This window comes from Taudactylus pleione, unplaced genomic scaffold, assembly GCF_031769625.1.
Source record: "Taudactylus pleione unplaced genomic scaffold, aTauple2 ptg000086l, whole genome shotgun sequence".
In the NCBI taxonomy this organism is placed as follows: Eukaryota; Metazoa; Chordata; class Amphibia; order Anura; family Myobatrachidae; genus Taudactylus; species Taudactylus pleione.
In genome coordinates this window covers 32601946-32621859 of record NW_028284488.1, presented here as the reverse complement: position 1 = coordinate 32621859, position 19914 = coordinate 32601946, and the positions used below count along the sequence as shown (strand labels likewise).

The window sequence follows — 19914 nt, the reverse complement described above, 5'->3', positions numbered from 1 at the left end:
CCCTCTTTGAAGTGCTTCCACCACCGAAATACTGCAGCACGGCTAATTGTTTCTCCACCATATGCTTGCCGTAACATTGCAGGAGTTTCATTTCAGCTTTTTCCATTTTTTAAAACAACCACATCTCTGATGTAATCACAGACACGTCTTCCTCATCCACCATGACGAAACGTACGAAGATCTTACGCTCACTATGACCAAACAAAGACATTTACGGCAGTCCAACCGCAAGTTCAGTCACACCGATGTATGTTGCGACTTCTATCTATGGGACAGAAAAACAGAGGCAGCCTAATTCATTTTCAATCGGCCCTCGTATATCACTTATGATTCTTTGAGGAGATCTGGAAAACATGCACTGTTTGGGGTACTGAGGATCGACCTGTGATCTACACTTACTGCTCCTCCAGCACAAGCTGTTCATCACCTCCACCACAGAAAATGCTTCGAGCCTTAGATAGCAGGTACGGTGGCAACCCAGAACAGGAAATCCTCCAGCAGAGGGCTTGCTTACTCCTACAGGACCTGGTCCTCGGCAATAATGACTCTCTTCTGTTGCCATTCTGCAGCTTGGGCCTGAAAAAGTTGAGTCTGAGAATACCCTGGCAAGGACGTTCACATCTGGCTTGGGGCGCGAGTAAGTGCTTGAGGGAAGGCTGATGTCTTCCTCTGACACTTTGATCAGTATATTTACTGAGAATCCCTGTTAGTAAAAACCATATCGATTAGTGTTTTTAACAGATCTGAGATACTGACAGCCAAAGACCAGATACTGCTCTGTGTATAAACGAATATACCAACCTATTGGTCACTGACTCATCTGTTTATTTTCAAATGTTTGTGCCTACTGTGACAGCCTCTATCTGCTGCTGATGTGACGCCATTTAACATTGCTTGTTGCATTGTCCTCACCTATCACCAATGTGGCTAGGAATAATGGAAATGGTATACAATGAAATGCATTGGGAGTTGCTATGAAATTGCACAGACTTAGTGGAGGACTTCAGAAACATGCTTTAGGCAGAGATCAGAGTGAAGCAGACATGGTTATGGTGGTTGAATTTGAACCACTGTGACGAGATTGCTGGGATCCACAGATTGATAAATTCAATATGCTTATCAATCTATGAATTGATGAATTTGTCAAAACATACTTGGCTGCTTGTGTGCCTCTTTGCTTTGTCTTGTGGGTAATTTTATAGTGTGCGTTTTTTTTTTTTTTAGTCCACTACACAGGGAATATTGATGTTTAAACTGCCATTTGGAGGTTACAGCCTAAACTCACTATCACACAAGCTCATAAGCACGACTAGGGTCCATTTTGTGAAATTAACCTACCAGTATGATTTTGGATTATGGGAGAAAATCGGAGAGTAGTGAAAAAACCTGCAAACCCCACACACATATAGGGAAATGTTTGGAATTGAACCCATGATTCCAGCACTGCAGCTGCTGTGCTAGCTTTTGTGCCATGGCATTCTACCTTATTTACCACAGATGCCATTACACCTATTTGAGTCTGTCAGTTATGTGTTATTCTATCAGTGTTGACAATGGTATCACAATCCACAAGTTGGTAGCACAAAAGATGTGGCTTGATTACTGACTAGCTCTAACAATTGGAGAGATGTTAAGATTGAAAAACTCTTAAATGATAGATTAACTTCATTTTTATGGAGTACACTATAAAATTGCATGTGGAATAGTTCGTCTTACATAGATTTTCCATTTTACATGGAGTCTCTATAAATATTACTCCCCCACTTACCAGTTTCCCAGCAGCAAGCTATTTCAGAATTTCTATTTTAGTTGCAGGGAAACCATCTTCAAGTTTTATACAGTAATTCTGGTAACGCTTTTTGATCATAACCGAGCCTTAATGCTTAATTAACAGCTGATTTTCTCTTTTGCTTTAGAGTCTGCATTTAATGTACAGGATAATTAACATTTGTTTATCAGCAGTTGCATTCCCTTTTTCATTGTTAGTTTCAGTGAAGAAAATATGTAGATGCATCTATCTGTCCCGCAGACCGCCCCCCTTGCTCAAAGACCCTTGTGGAGAATATTTTCTGCATGCTTTATTTTGGTAACAGTGTGGCTTCCAACGTGATAGTCATATGGATGTGTCTTAACTTAAGGCAGTTAGTGGATCAAAAAAGCTAGGTTAAGTTTATATTTTCTTACTTGCACAAATTATCTGCTATCCCAATGATTGTACTGTCACTGCATCTGCCTTTTGCAGAAAATATTTATTTTAGATATGGCAACATTTGCATCTACAGTGGGAAGCAATCGGGATGCCGACTGCCTATATACCGGCAGCCGGCTTCCCGACTGTCTTATCCCGGCAAGGGTGAAATGCCGGGCGTCTATGCAGACGCCCGCATTTCCCCGACGCCGGGAGACCGGCGCCCGGCATCACGATTGTAGTGATTCCGGGCGCCGCGAGCGGACAGCCGCGGGGGGGGGGGGGGAGGGTTAGGTTTAGGGCTCCCGGGGGGGACCTAGGGTTAGGCACCCCCCCGGGAGGGTTAGGCTAGGGGGAGGGAGGGTTAGGCACCCCCCCGGGGGGACTTAGGCTTAGGCAGCGGGGAAGGGGGTGGTTAGGGTTAGGCACTTGGGGGGGAAGTTAGGGTTAGGCACCCCTAAGGAGGGTTTGGGTTAGGGGGGGTTAGGTTAGTGGATACTTGCCTATCCACGATCGGGATTTCCAGCGCTGTCGGGCTTCCACTGCGTCGCACTCTGCTCCTGTCGGGCTGTCGCTGACAGGAATCAAACCGCCAGCCATGCGGCCAGCGGTATTTCATACCCATTCCTCTACAGTATATTGGTTTTCTGCAAACCAAACTGTATGTTTTGGTTTCATTGAAGGGTCACCTGTTCCTTATTTAATATGTATTCTATCTACCTTTCTAAACAAAATCTGGTCATCCCATGCCAAATCATCACAAAAAAAAGTACTTTTCAACCCGACCATCTCAGATTTTCGCCAAATTAGGTAGGTTGATAGACTGCATAAAGTAACTTTTATATAGAAAATTTTAGCCCTCGGTGATGCACAGTGCTCATGTAACAGGGTTGCAAACATGACAAAAAATTTAAAATTTATACTTGCAAGGTCAACTAAAATGAATCATAACTTAGCTTCAAAACAAGACCAACATGAAAGTTCTACCACAATTAGAAGCAAAGGGACCATAGTTTTCATAAGAAATAGTTTTATATTTAAATATTGACTTTTACATTTCAAGGTCTCATGATGTGACCTTTGACCTTGAATATAAAAAAAATTATGTTTGTACATAAAGTATGTTATACACTTAAATACAATCTCTTTGCTATAAGTTTTTTTAGGAATCCTTTGGGAACAGGATTAAAAACAAATAATAAGTATGGCAGTTTATTTATCATTATTATTATTATTATCGTTTATTTATATGGCGCCACAAATGTTCCACAGCACCTTACAAAGTACATAAACAAGTTGTAGACAAGCGACTTACAGAAAAATACAATACAGGACCCTGACATGGATAATATATATTGCTACATTAGCGACCATAACACCCAGGTAAGCAACAGAGCATAAGCAACCAAGTGTTAGGTGCCCTAGTGGGGAGTAAGTAGTAGATGAAACTAAAATAGGGAGAAGCACAAGAGGGTAGAGGGCCCTGCTCGGAAGAGCTTACATTCTAAAAGGGAGGGGGAAGACAAAGATGGGTGACACAGATGGGGTAGACAGGGAGGAAAGAGCAAGTAGCAGGGAGTTAGAATGATAGCTGGAAGGCTTTGATGAAGTAGTGGGTCTTAAGAGCCCGTTGAACTCTTCCTGCGCTAACCATGCAACTGGCAAGTTAAAGCTTGTCTTGTAGTGTCTATCTGTGTTCTAGGGATGGCCACCATCGATGGTGGTCTTATGGTGACCATAGATTGTTATTGTACCACCAATGGTTAACGATCGATGTTAAAGTCAATATTTAAATAATAAAAATAAAAAATTTCTAATGAAAACTATGATCCCTTAGCTTCAAACAAGACCAACATGAAAGTTCTACCACAATTAGAAGTTATGATGCTTTTTAGTTGACTTTGCAAGTATAAATTGAAATTTTTTTGTCATGTTTGCAGCTCTCTTACATGAACACCGTGTATCACCAAGGGATATTTCATGCGCCCCGTTGCAGGTAATGAAGGACGGAATGAGGGCATTGTTTCATTGTTCATTACCTCGTTCTGATGTGTACCCAGGATCCGGTACACATTGCTTAGTGTGTGTGTATACCCAGCTTTAGTGGTCTTTAGTACAAGATAATAATGTATTTGACAAATGTATCGAGGATTCCGGAGGTTATTAAAACTAAAGCTGGGTACACACGTAAAGATTTTCTGTCCAACCATACAACCAGTGGATTGGGTGGAATGAAAATCTGGTAACGTATGGGAGTAACTGATGATCAGCAATTTGTTCCTAAATGCCAGAAAACAGATGAAAATGGTCGTCAGACAAGTTTGTTAAATGTTTGATCTAAACAATTTATTCAAACAGTTTTTGTCCATTTTCTGGCATTTGGGAGCAAATTGCTGTTTGTCATTTGCTTTCATACCTTACCAGATTTTCATTCCAACCAATCAACTAATTGAATGGTTGGCCAGAATATATTTGTGTGTATGCACCTTTAAAGTTTACTGAGATAAAAGTTTGATTGTTCTGAAGTGTTTGTGTGTTATATTATATATACAAGTCTTCCTTTCAGTAATTTGTGCCTTATATATACTGTGTGGCTTGAAAAACACTGTGATGCCTGATGATTTAATTTTAGCAGAATTGCAGATAAATGCCAGATAGCAGATATCATCCAATTTGATTACCTGTTTATGTTGCAAAATATGATGCCGAACCTGCTGCTTTCCTCTGTATGCATTACCCTAATGAGGAACAGCTCATAAAACTATGCGTAGCTTGAAATAGAAGACATCAAAATGTAGTCACATGTAGAGAAGTGAAGAACAAATATTTAATGTAAAATATTCTTTCATGAGCACGTGCCTATAGGTCTCTGCATGTTTCAACAAGCCTTTTATTTGTAGCAATACTGTTCAGGAGCAACTATGTGTGTGCTAAAGTCATTTAATAATTGTTTAGCTTGTCTGCATCATAGGGGCGATTTAATCCAGTGTGATGCTGTATAGCCTCGGGAAGGAGCTCCCGGAACTATTCAATTAACCGCGCTATTAAGTTTGACTAAAGGATTACTGCTCGCACCATCCTGAGGTGCAGCAGAAAATCAACTTGAGTGCTGCCCGCAATGCTGTTTTCCGGCTTAGCGCGGCGCTAACAGCCTCACAGCTGACACTTTAGTCAGAGAATGTCGGTTAGCGCTACTTAATACTCAGCTTAAGGCGCAGTAACCGGCATTCCCCGACTTAAGTGATTTTAGTTTGACTTAACAGCGCGGTCAATTTAATAGCTCTGGGAACTTCTTCCCGGGCCTATTCAGCATCACGCTGAATTGAATTGCCCCCCATGAGGCTAAATGGTGGTGGGGAAAGTCTGTCTCTAGCTTGAATGTCTGGATGGAAGGGGCAGGGTGGTGGTGAAGTTTGTCCACAAAACGTATAGTTTTATATTTTTTTATTAAATATATATTTTAGCATGGCTAGGTATATACATATTTGAAATGTTGATTCACGAAAACCTAAGGTGCCCATACACGGTGTGATAAAGCAGCCGTTCTGACTGATTGGTATGATTTGACTGCTATATCGTACAGTGTATGGCCACGATATCGGACAGCGCGTGCACCCGTGGGATCGTACATCACACCCCCAGATCTTACTGCAGGTTCAGTCGAACTGGGGATGTGATGTGCGATTCAATACAGCGCTATACGGGTGTGGGAGGCGGGAAACTGCATATCAGGCGGTCGGCCATTCGATCGCACCGTGTGCAGGGAACGGCCGATATGTCGGACATCGGATCCCCCATCGCGTCGTATGGTGCATATTGCACAGTGTATGGCCAGCTCTAGTCTGTAAATATTTTGTCCACTACATTCACTTTATTTATTCCATGTGCTAGCAATGCATGACAATTATATACTGTAAGTAGAAGTTAATGTACATGTAAAAAGTGGTATAGCCGTTATCTTTTCAAAGAGGAAGTGAATGGGCTTACGTAAGAATTAAACTGTTCTCTGCACTTCCTCAATTGCAAAACATTATTCAGGAATTGAACAAAAACCTTTTGCAATGTAATTTGTCCTTTTTACATAGATCAATATTCCAAATGCATAAAGAAGTTACACCATACGCGCACACATACTAAAGCTGATTAAAAATTAATTTTAGTAACGGCCTGTTTTAGAGGCGGATGCAGTTTCTGTTTGCGCAGTTGAGCGATTTATTTGCTACTGGGTATGCATGCGCAAAAAGTTCTAAAAACACCTAATGCGTATGTGTACCACTGAGTGTAGGCAGAGAAACCTTTTTCGTACAGGAATTTTCCCATTTGAGTTGGCGGCGGAATTCCATGGATGTACTAGGGAGGCAGCCTAAAGTGAAGTTCTCATGGGAGAGGCACGGGCGCATCAGTGAACGTGGCTGTGTTCTCAAACGCAGAGCCGCTGCCACAGAGGTCATGTTGAATGAAGGTTCAGAAGGAGATGCTGCACCAGCCACAGGGCGTCGGAAGTGTCTATGGTGATCGCCATGGTGCATTGAGGGTGTGTTTGAGTCCCACTGACAGATTTGTATGGGCATTGCTTGCACTGTAACGGCACATGAGTACACAAGGGGTAGGATGAGACTAGCATTTACATAATACTCCCGCTGCAACTATGCAAAAACGTGCAACCTGCAAATCCATTAGTGTCCACCTCTGAAACAGGCCCGTAATGATTTATATGGAAAACTTTTTATATAGGTATACAACAATGTGACTTGCATAGGTTTTTTGACCCGCACAGTATATAGCTTGTGAAAGAATGCATTAGCCTGTAAAGTTAAAAACCGTTATTGATCTGAAACTAGAAATGTATAGGTAGGTAAATCAGATTAAATCATTAAACAGAAAAATAAATAAAAATGATGGGCCCTATTTCAGTAACGATTGCAATAGCGATTACACACGCAGTCTCACTGCGATGGTATGCTAATCCATTGCGATCGCTATGCCGTCGCAGCCAAACATAAGGCCGCCCACTTTTCATTACACATATCCGTAATACTTTGTACTCAATGTTACCAATGGTTTCGCAGACTGCATTCAGAGCCTCACGCATACTTGCACAAGCTCTGACCTTACTCAGGAATTGTTAACTTCATTGCATGCAGTGAAAGCCCAAGCTGCGTATGGCATTGCCGTGCCTAATTTATGCACGACTCTGTAACTGCGTTCACTCATTGGCACACCTGCGTTTCGCCGACCACACCCCAAACATTCACTTCCTGTCAATCACTCTACGATTGGTCTGTGTAGTCACTGTGATTGCAGTCCGGTCACAGTGAAGTCTTCGCGCACTGCGATGCATGTGCAGAACGCATCAATCGGCCGATTGCATGCAAAATCGCAGTTGCGATCGGTAATGAATCGGGCCCTAAGTACATTCAGTAAATGTATTTTATAAATATTTATTTTATATCAGTTTTACTCCATTAAATGATTTCTCCATATTCATGGATTTTTGTGCGCAGCCTTATGGAGCTTCAAGCAAAAATCAGCACGTCCAGAGCTATAGTAAATGCGGCATGTAGCTGCACGGACTCGTGGGGGCGAGCTTATTGGATTGACTCTTTAGAATGAAATGTGTTTCATAGCGAACTAGTTGGTAGTTTAAGGTTTTGGGAAATATTTTTGAAGAACCGCCACTACTTAGCAGGTTGCAGTTGAAATTTTAAAACTGAACTCTCATTCATTGTAAATCCTGCTTTACACTGAATGTAAAGGGGGCGTGTATCTATGACATGTCCCCTTTTCGTCACTCTTGGGGGCGTGACTGGCACTTAGACAGGCCGGGCAACCCCCAAGCGCCATGGTCACTGTGAATGGATGCGCCCGACGGTGACCGCTGCTCTGCCGTTTTCCCCACCCGCGGGACACTGCGGCCTGTGGGTGGAGGACAGAACCCGCAGGCTGTTTCAGCGGGTCGCCGCGCTGGAGGGCAGGGTGCTTTCTGCCCTTCAGAATTGGGGCTTGTTGCGGCGCCCCAATGAAACAGCCTAATGGGAACGCTATTCTCTGTAAAGCACTGCAGAATATGTATGCGCTATATAAATAACTATAAATTACCCATATTCTCACACCCACTTGATGTTTTATAAGCTTTGTTCCCTTATTAAGAAAGTCCAGGAGGTTTATATGGTGGAACATATAACCTGAGTCCTCCATGATCGCCCTCGCCTATTTCAAGATTTTTGCAGTCCATGGATTAGCCATTTTGAGGTAATCTATGTAATGTCGCCGGATTTATTCCCGGCGGACGAAATACAGACGCCGGAAGCCTGAACAGTGAAGATCCCGACTAGGGCTGGTAAGTTACCCAACCCTCCCCCAGTGGTGCCTAACCTTCCCCCTGGGGTGCCCCGGCTTACCTTCGTTCTGGATTTTTGCGTGGGGCTAAAGATAGGCGTCGGGATTTAGACGCCTATCTTTAGTTCCTGGTCGAGCCTCTAGCGTTGGGATTCCGACGGATGGCATTCCGGGTGGCGGTATCTTAACCGTATGCCATTTTGAAAAATAACTGCTCACTAACCCAGAGGTTCCCAAATTGCTTCATTACAGTCCATGTTTTAAGGATATCGATGCTTGAGCACAGGTGACTTACTCAATTTGATTTAACCATCAGGACTCAAGCAATTGATATCCTTAAAACCTGAACTGTAATGGGAAACTCTGCAGTAGCCTGTGTCCTTGTACTTTCTCCTCTCGCATGATGAGGCAACAATCGCTTATCTTATTTCCTTCATGTGTTTTTCAAGTTTGTTTATTTGTACCTATATTACTTAACACATACAGTAACTTAGATGTTGCCATTTTTTCTGTTCTTTTTTCTCTCCTAATTTATATTCTAAACTGTATTCTTGGTATTCGTGTTTGTTTATCTTGAGGTTTTCCTCTGGTTAGTGCGTGGGTGACTATTGTAGAAAAAAATTGTTATGGAAATGGTATGTGTTCTACTAACTTCATTCAATTGAACTAAAATTATAAGTATAATTGCAAAGCTATAAAAAGTAATCTAAACTTAAAGAAATATCTTGAAGCTATTTTATTTTATTAAAGTTTTATGTTTTGTATTTATTATTATCATGGCCCCAGAAATTCCATTTTGTTTTTATTTTTTTTTAAATCCTTTATAAGAGCTTCTGTACCGATTTTCTGTTATTTTGTTATGTCAAAGTGTAGTTCTATGGTGTAGGAAGTGGGGTTGGTGTGGGAGGAGTTGCGGAAGCCACTCTGTTGCCATATTTGGCAGTAAACTAGAATTAAGCTGGGTACACACTAGACTATTCCTCGGACGAGATGGTGAATTGGTCCGACATATCGTTCGGATCGTCTAGTGTGTATGCACTGTGCGCGCTCCAGCACGTTGACATCGGGGTCGTTCCATCGGCTGTGCATGCATCGGAGATGGAGAGACCCATCTGCTGACACCAGGAAGGTGAATGGTGCAGGTGTACGATGTATTGGGCGGTTGGACACCAGATTGTGCAGTGTGTACCGCCTTCCCGAATAATCGTACCATCGGGCGTCGGATTGGCGAGTCGGCTAATGTGTACTAGGCTTTAGAATAAAAATAATTGCAGCAATGCATCCAACAGCAGAACTAAAAATGTCTTGCATTCACACCAGCTAACCATTATTAGCAGTATTAGCATCTTGCAATGTCTGCTGGAGCCAAGAACATCAGACAAGGTAGCACAAAATAGATCCACTTATCTGGGTAGGCCATACAGCTGTAGCTATTTAACTGCAATTTTTTTTTTAAATACAAAAGTGTTGCGTGATATTTACCTTTCATAGTACATGAGTATTGAACACTGTCATTAACAACTTGATTTCTGATGTTCAGTCAGAAAAAAAACAATTGGATATGCTTTTAGTCTAATTGAATTATTGCTACGATCGGGTGCGAGTGCTGCGGACGCCAACATTTTTGCTCGCAGCCCTCAGTGAAATGTCTGCTTTATGCGGCTAAACCCAGTGCTTTAAGACGCGACAAGCACAATGATTAAGCACCCAAAACAATTTAATTGCTCACTCGTTCATTAATTAATAAATATATATAACTAAATAATGAATGTGCGCTCGAGTGTGCAATTAAATTGTTTTGGATGCTCAATCATATATATAATAAGTAATATGGAACTCTCGGCGACATAGAACACAAACTACCTACGAGTTTGTGTTCTTTGTGAAGTCGCCGGGAGTGCCGCCTATTGCTCTATAGATTTTTCCTTTTCCATTTTGCGAAGGGTAATAGAGGAAGGCACTAGGCGTGCATTACACATTTAGCCGTATGGAGTGCCGGCCACAATTGCTGTGTAGATAGATATAGATCTAATATATATAGATAGATAGATAAATAGTCTAGATTTCCTTTGGCTAAAAATCTAATAATAGTTTTTATTTTGGCACAACATTGAAAGTTGCAACTTTATATTTCAAATCTATCACAGGGAAGGCTTTTTAAGTTTCTGCATTATTAGAGGTTAATGTTCATTTTACCCAGTGTGCATACAGGAAGTCTTTCTTTTGCCTCTCAATTGTTCCACTGACAGTCATATCCCTTCTGCCATATATGGAAAAGCTTGTCACTAGTCTCATCTGTGAGTAAGCAGTGTTGGCTTTTGCCTTGCCGGACGTTCTGTTTTCCAGAACTGCTACACTGGATATTTCAGCTGACGCCCTTCACTGCTACAATAACGACGTGACCTCCGCTTTACTCAGTCGACCTTTTAATAGGATAGCAATGGAAATTATCCGCTTTGCTCCTCAAAGCCTTTTATACTTTAACTGTTTGTTAATGTTTTTACTTTCACATGCTAATTGCAAATCTCACTATTGTAAGTAAACAGTGTGCAGTATTATGCTTTCATAAGTCTAGTACTGTATAGTTATTTTTAATTTATAGGTATACTGTCAGTTCTAGTGCATTTTATATATTGACTGATTTTGTGTTCTGCTATTGTTTTTGCAATTTCCTTTTCAGTATATTAGTGAACGGATGCAAGGTTATCAACTGCGCAATATCACCTAAAAACATCACCATTAAAATACACTTGACTAATTGTGGAACGGATGTGAAAACACCCCACTAAACTATGATTTTTTTCTTACGAGTTCCATTATGCTTACTGAAGAATGCATCCAAGTGAAGAATTGCGCTAAAAGTAATGTACTGTTCTGTGAACACCTGTGCGACTGCTTTTTGCATGAGCACTTAGCGCAGACCCAGCCAAAAGGTCGATTGCGATCTACCAGTAGATCGTGGAGCTCCCCCCGTGAAAATGCGACCAACTTAACACAGCAACTGGGAACACTTCTGATCACTTCAGAGGCCAGAGTTCCCAGTGATGCAGTGCACGAGTGACGTCACCCGCGACGTGAGGATCCTGTGCGCCTGTTGGATCCAGTCAGCGTCAGCCCTGACGGCATGGAGCGGTGCCAGCATGAATACAGGTAAGTACTGCACAGGGGTGTGGGAGGGCTGTTCTGCACTAGGAGGGGGAGCTAATACTGGGGGCACTACATAAGGGGCACTACTTTAGGGGGGCACTGCATAAAGGGCACTACTACGGGGGGCATTGCATAAGGGGCACAACTACTAGGGGCATTGCATAAGGGGCACAAATACAGGGGGAATTGCATAAGAGGTGCTACTACAGGGGTAGCTGCATAAGGGGCACAACTGTGGGCCGTGACAGACTGCTCTCTCAGCCAATTCGCGTTAAGCCCGCTGAAAACAAAACCTCGCGATTCGACAGAGGGGTCGCGAGGTTTTGCCTTGGGTCAGGGATCCGGGGCAGGCAGGGATATCCGAAATTCGGGTGGGTTCAGATCTCTTAGATACGAACCCGCTCATCTCTAGTTTAGGGGTGCAGGCTTTAAAAAAAAAAATAGCCTGCACCCCTGGGGATGGTCCCTAAAAATGTGTTTTAAAAAAAAAAAGACAACCCAAAAAAGTTATTTCAATTTTGGGGTTTAAAAAATAGGGAACACACTTCTAAATTAGCGGAATGGAGTTTTATGCGGCAGGTGTTTTCTTCATTGCAGGTGTGGCGGCAGGTGCATTTTTGCAGAATTTTTAAAAATCATTTAAGGCACTTAAAAATATACTTGCACCCATTTTCAAGTACCCAAATTTGATGGGCATAGTTATTGTTCCCACAAAAAACTTCTAAATGCTCTTCTGCATCACCTTCTTCAAAACCGCATTTATGCACCTGCCGGGACTATTTACAAACCTGACTTTCTTCTGCAGGCAAAAACGGGGGTACCCATAGTGATCCCCCATGTCTGGACATCTTTAGGGGGGTCCTAGGATTATTTCCAGAAAATTCCCTTTATTTTTCGCCGATCGAAGTTTTGCAGGTTCCTGTTTTCGCCTATTTTTGGAATTGAATATGGGGAATAGCGGGCATGCGCGTGATACTTTTCCGCCTGGAAAACTGGCGAAGGAGGCGAAAAGTCTGGACTTTTCGCCTCAAATTGAATACTGGCCCATGTGTGCAAAGTCTGTTTTTTTTTTTGGCTGTTTCGGCGCCCAAACCACTTTAGACTGGTATAGCCGCTGTGCGCGACCAAACCCTGTGCTTGTAGTTGCGACATGTTAATGGGTACCCGAATGGAGAAACAATTTAATTGCTCTGTCGGGCGCCTATTCATTTAGGTGCCCAGCAGGGGTGGGGGGGCTTTGAGCTTAAAACAATTAAATCACCCCCTTAAAGTCTATTGCTGTAGTCCCCTATCTGATCTAATTTATTGTAAATTTTGTAAAGTTTTTGAAACCTTCCCATATGAGCAACTGAAAGCTATAAATCACTTAACATTTTATGAACAGTGTACAGGTTTTTCAGCTCTTGGTCATCAGTTTATGGAATAAGGTGGAGTTAACCTAAAGAGGCATATTAAGCTATAGCAGTATTTCCCACTGCACTGTTAGGGTTTCCTAATGACTGGAGTTTGGAAACACTGGCTATAGGAAGAGAAAGGGTGACCGCACATTCGTGTATATGATACCTACTCTGCCCAGCCAATCGATTCACAGTAATATTTTCAAATCATGGTTCGGTTTCCTTTATTAGATACTTCCTACAATGTCTGCAGACTGGAGCAAAAGGAAGGAGGAAGAATCTGAGATGAGCTGGCTGACTGTATATAGCACACTGTACATAAAGTTGTCTGTTGCCTCTCCTCAGAGTAAAGCTTACCCAATGAGGGTGTATCTAAGTGGGCAGACGTTCCGGGCTTATATTTCTCTGGTGTTTGGCAGCAGCACCTGCAATTCCCTGTGTTTTCTACTTCTGGTCATACTAAGTGTTCACAAGTCAGACTCTCCATTATGTATCCCTATAGTGAGTGACTACAGAATGAATAATTATATTGCAGTCTAGTAGTGGGTGATGGGGGTAGCATGAGGTATTTATAATATCCACACTATATCATTTTGCCATACTCTTCTTTAGGTAGAAGTAGTCCTTAAAATATTGAGGAGCAAGTTAATTCCTCCCAAAAATATGTAGAATGACCATTTCTGCCAACAAGTAATTTATTACTTGTTAATTACTGGAAAATAAAGGACAGTAGGGTAATTCTAAATGCAATGAGCAGATGTTAATGTACTCTACAGTAACTAATGCACAATGCCATGCTGCACTAACATAATTAGTACTCCTCCCCTATTTCTGTACTGTACCATTACCAACATTATTAGTATCCTTTTATGAATTAATGATTTACACTCACAGACCACTCTCTGGGTCACTTCAACTTCACTATGCAGCTACAGTTTCCTTTCCTGTTTTGAACAAAACTTTTATTGTTTTCAGAAGAGTTGACAAACACTGCTGTGCTGGTCTTTGATTTTTTTAATCTTGTCAACAACATGGCTATTTATACAAGTTAATGATCAGGCTGTTTCAAAGATGTATGAAACTGATTAGGAGGAGTATCTGGGAAATGGGTCATAGATGCTTATACATGTGTTAATGCGATCATTGATTTTTACATAATATTCCGATAGTTTTACAGAAAATTATCCATATTCGTTATATCTAGCAAGAGTGTAGACTTTACAGTGTAATTTGTGCTGAAAACTATCTAACTGTTGTGGACTGTACCAGAAATTTGTGGTATACCAGCCACCAGATGTATATCCTTATCTGTCTGTCTTCTCTTGTTTTTTTTTTTGTTTGTTTTTTGCCAAGTAGTGATTGCATCGAAATTTAATTTCTGATTGTGTAGATGTAAGGTTAATAGTAATTTTTATTCATTAATATAATTAATTTAAGTACACACATTGAAGACAACAGTGATCAATATTTCAGCACGAACTTATCAATTAGTGTCAGCTAAAATTACTAATGGAGCATACATACGGTCAGATTTGTCAGATGGACTATTGAACGATTTTTGACTGTATTAAAATGAATTTAATCGTCCAAGTCTGACTGCAAACACATCAGATGTCCGATATCGTTATCTGACCATCGGGAACGTGCATCGTTCATCTGACAGATCTGACAGATATGTCAGATATTCCTTCAGATATGAACGATTGAACGATTTTTTTAAATCGTTATCGTTCAGATCTGAAGAAAAATCTGACCGTGTGTATGCACCATAAGGCTCCCAAGTTAGTTGGTGGGAGTGCTTTAAGCATTTTATCTGGCTACTGATTTTCACATAATCACAAAATCATGACACTATATAAATACATATTAGTTGTATATAATATGTTCAAATTTTGTTACTGAAGAATAGTAAATAGTAATAGTTCAATGTGATGTTTCCATATCACTTTGCGGTACTGCAACTTCCTGTATAATGATTCAAGCAGCTAGTATCACACTGACACTGAGTAATATTTTTTCCCTTCCCGTTTTTCAGAGATTAAGAAGACTGTCCACAAAGTACAGAACTGAAAAGATTTATCCTACGATCACTGGAGAAAAAGAAGAAAATGTTAAAAAGAACAGATATAAAGATATTTTGCCATGTAAGTCTGCTTAATGAATCCAGTTTGTGACTGTATAATTGCCCCTCCTTTTTTATAGTTTACTTGCCATAGGTTCGTTAACATAAAATAACGAACATATGTTTTATGCTCTGTTACATGAGCAGACCTATGATACTTGTGCTAAAGTTAGGTGGTTGTTGTGACCTATAGTCCTTATTACACCCAATCGTCTCCTATTTACATCTGACGTTATCTGCCTTGACACTCCCTCCCACCCACTTTGCGCCACAAATGCATGTCGCCTACCTTCAACTAATTACTTCCTCCCACTCCCGCCTCCAAAGATTTTGCTAGTGCTGCTCCCTACCACTGAACGCTCAAACTTTTCCTATCAGACTCTCTACAAAACTTCATACGGACTCTAAGACCCACTTCTTTATGAAAGCCCTCCAACTCTTATCCTAACCCCCCTGCTCCTCACTTGCTGTCTCTGCCCTGTGTGTCTCCCCTGTCTGTCCCCCACTCCCCTTTTTATATTGTAAGGTCTCACGAGCTCCCTCATGTGCTTTTCCTTCCCTAACACCATCCTCTCCTCCCCACTGCCTACAATAGCACTAAACCTCTGGCTCCTGCCACCCTACTGCTTATTTGGGTGTTCTGGCTGCTAATGCAGCAACCTTGTCCATGTTCTGCAATGTTTTGTACTGTATTGTTCACTTTTTTTCTTTCTTTTGTTCATACTGTTTATGTACTTTGTAAGTTGCTACGGACCCCTTGTGGCACCATAGAAATAAAGCATAATAGCCTGAGGACTATGATGTGCTGAGGTAGTTGTTCTTTGCAACCAGATAAATATACTTATGCTGGGTACACACTGACAGATGCATTGGCCGATCAATTGATCGGCCAATGTATCTGCTGCCCGTTGCCAGTGTGTACCCGCGATATGTCGGTGTACGTCGCCGTTCAGACATATCGCATTGGCTGTGCTGCACAGCCAATGCACAGATATGTCTGCAGACATATCTTTCCATCGGCAGGTGTGTACGGGCGGCCTGCAGATCGCCCGCGCGCACACAGTGGCAGCCGCGGTGAGAGGGGCGGGGCACGCCGCCGGGACCCGAAGCCAGACACAGATGATGGCCGTTCAGTGTGTATGATCGACCATCATCTGCAGATCACTCGATCTGCAGATATAGTGTGTACCCACCTTTGGTCACCCATGAGGTAAAGAGATAGCATCTTTACCCTCAGTAACTGCTTGTTATTGACTTTTCCTACTAAATAAGAGGTTTAGTCGCTGCCAACATCAGACTCCTGCGCCTGTCCTGCACTTCCTGAGTTTAGTAAGTACTGTCTCTGCTTCATCCAGAACCACTCGATTATCAGGGATGTGGGACCCCCTTCTCCGCTCTCTAGAACTCCGGTCCCCACAAACAAGGGCCAAAGCCCTATAGGCATTAGAGAGTTTTGACAGATCCCCCTAGACAACGAGAGATTCAAATGTAAATGTGACTTAGCTTCAGATCTACACTTCCAGTTAAAAGTTATAGAACACGCATTTGTTTTTGTGGACTCGACCAGAAAAACGGGGTATACCAGCCACCAGATGTATATCCTTATCTGTCTGTCTTCTCTTGGAGGCACGTTAAAGTGTGAATGGAATGGTAGCTACCCATAAAATAGTGTGTGAACCTGCCTAATGAACGTTACATTGGCAGCCAGCAAATCGACGTGTTTAGCCAACAATTTTCAGTGTACTGTGCCCGTCGCTCAATGCTGGACTCATTAGACGCTGAATCGCCATTTATTGTTCCCAGTGCTGCAGCTCCACACATATGGATGCATTACAGTAAGCCCTATACTAGGAACTTTACTATTACATTACATTGTCATTCTGGCAATAGGCAGCATACGGCTGAGCACTGAAGTTGGAGGAGCTTTTGTTGGTGGCAATCTTAGCCATGTTCTGTCAATGGGAACAGGGTGGGCGATCCTTGTGGTCATTCGCTAGAATTGTGGAATATAAAATCATAGGTAGTCTGCCAAGCCAGAGCACACGCTTCACCCATGCAATTCCCCTTAGTGCAACACATTTGTGGGAACTTCTGCAACAGTGTTTGGAAGAGCTTCCCAAACAAAATAAATGTTTTAACTCCACTTGTATATTTGTTCTATGCTTTAATTTCAGAGTACATTGACTCATTTAAACTGTAAATTTCAATGAGAAATGGGGTTTTTCTAAAACTTTAGATTGGTGGCATAAACCTGCTGTTATTTACATTGTAAAACCAACCTGTGTTTTGCAAATCTTATGACATTTGAGCCAATGACTCTCTTCCTCCTGCCACCCGCATCTCTTGTCAAGGAACTCTCCTGGAGGCAAGAAATAAAGCTAGGTAAGTATGTCTTATGGTGAATACACAAGGTCAGATAAAAAGGACAATATAAATAATATAGTTTATATCGTCCTTTTTTTTAACCCCTCTGACCTCCAATCGATGGTCGATGCACGGATGGTCCATATTGATATCGACCATCGCCCGTGCATGTAGGCCAACCTAGTCGATATCGACCAGGTTAGCCTGGTTACTATAGGGACCCATGATCGTTTATCGCGGATCGTTACGTCGTCTGGAGGTTGATGCATGTTGCTGGATGTTCGATTTCGAACATCCAGCTCATGTAGGACGATCAGACAACGATACCTGATCGTTGTCTGATCGTCCCGTGTGTACTGGCCATTATGCCCATGTTACTATTGGGCACTAATATTGCTGCATGTGCAGAGCAATTTCATGCAAGATGCAATGAGTGCAAAGCCAGCACTGTGTATCAGCCCCATAGTGGCTATTGCAAAACTACACGCATGCATAGAGTGCCTGAAGAACTGCATTCTTTTATTTCTACGTGGCAGATCTGCGTAAGTGGAAGGTTTAGCTTATCTTTCTACTTCAGGGTCCATAGGGTATCCACAGGATACCTTGGGGTATAGGTGTGACGTCAGTCGCAGGGCACCAAAGAGTTAAGCTTTCAGCCTCCCAGGATGCACTAGGTCCCCCTCCTATACCCCGCCCCCGGGCCAAGGCACCTCAGTTTAGTTTGGTGCCCGGCCGGAGTCGGGTGCACCTGTTGGAGTGGGGGCTAGAAGAGCCCCTGAAGCTTATTCTTCATGCAGCTGTGGCTGCACAACTGGATGTACAGCATGGACAGTCAGTCCTGACGTCCATGCTGTCTTCCCTACACCCCGCCGGTACCAGAACGCCGGTACTGATCCGGGGATGCTGGTGGGCGTCTGGGGTCACAGCTAGCGGTGACCCCAGATGCTCCGGACCATGGCCGGATTCAAGGGGGACAGAGGTAAGCAGCGGGGTCCCGCGGTGGGTCCCCGCTGATCACATGGTCCTAAGTCCCCAGGCAGGGGGCTCCCTGGGGACTGGCTGCAGCGTGGAGCCAGGCGACCAACCTGCGCTTCCACTACCCCCTGGGACAGCGGACCGCAGCAGAGCGGTAGCGCTGCGGCGTCCCAGGGGTTAAATGCATGCCAGGGGAGCGCGCCTTCCCTGTCTCACAGCCGGCGCCTCCCCCGCTGCACACAGCCCTCTCTGCATGCTGCCGACTGGTCCTGTGGCAGCGCTCCTCCCCCAGGCCAGCCTCCTCTCTGCTCCTCTGCGGCCATCTTCTCCAGAACGCATGGTGAACGCTGCTGGAAGCGCTGGACGGAAGCATCGTGGTCTGGGTCCCCCCGCATACCTCTCCTCCGCTGTGGTCAGGTCTGTGTATGCAGCGCTGTGTCCTACCAGGCCCTGTGTCTGTGTAGTTGAGTGATCAGCGCTGTTAGTGCAGGAATTGTTATTTCTCTGCATTGTATGTGACTGTGCTAGCGCTGCTGCCTGTAATCTTTTCTTCATCTAAACTGTCAGCTTTATTACTGTCCCTGTTCTTTCTGCTACAGCCCTTGCGGTGCGGTGCTGCAGGGTGGTCTCTCGCCTATTTAATACTTAATTGGTGAGAGAGGTCACATACGTGGTGCCATCATGTCTGAAAGTGATTTTCCCCTCCGGCTACAGTGTACCACGTGCAAAGTACCGTTAGCGGAGGGGGAGGGTAGCGCGGAGGGCCTTTGCCGGCAGTGTTTGTCCATGGCGCGGCCTATTACGGTTACAGCACCGGTACAGGAGCCGCCCTGGGCTTGTTTCGCTCAGGCGTTAACAGCTTTAGTGGGCCAGTTAGCTCCGCAGCCCGCGTTTACTCCGATGGGTTTGTCCCAGCAGTCTGTGGTGTCGTCACCCATGCAGGGGTTCCCACGACAATTGGTGGTACCCCACAGTCTCCCTATTTCCCCGCTCCCGGGTTCTCAGGAGCCAGCGTGGGTTAACTCCCTGACGAGTTCTGTACAGCACTTGTCGGATGTGTTGCAAGGGGAGTCTGTGATGCGGTCTCATAAAAGGCCGGTGGCGTCTCTGTCCGCTCCTTATGAGGATGACGAAGGGACGTCTGATGATGGGGAGATTCTAGATCCTTACGATCAGGAACCTCTCCATACTAAGGACGCTGATGCTAAGTCCAAAGTATATATTCCTGGACTTATTCGGGCGGTCCGCACAGCCTTGGTGATTGAGGACGAAGTTCCCCCAGCGGCTAAATCTAAGTATGCCTTTTTCAAAGATGTGAAGGGCGATGCCACAGTCTTTCCTCTTTCGGGTCAGTTGGTGGACCATTTAGAGGAGGCGTGGAA

General features: G+C 43.4%; 1 protein-coding gene across 1 annotated transcript in view; it reads left to right on the top strand.

Annotated features, from left to right (window-relative positions):
* PTPN12 (protein tyrosine phosphatase non-receptor type 12) overlaps positions 1-19914 on the top strand; it is a 143382-nt gene that overhangs the window by 32285 nt on the left and 91183 nt on the right. The window contains exon 2 of the mRNA XM_088468821.1: positions 15107-15215. Coding sequence (XP_088324947.1) covers positions 15107-15215 — 109 coding nt within the window. The remainder of the gene's footprint in view (positions 1-15106; positions 15216-19914) is intronic.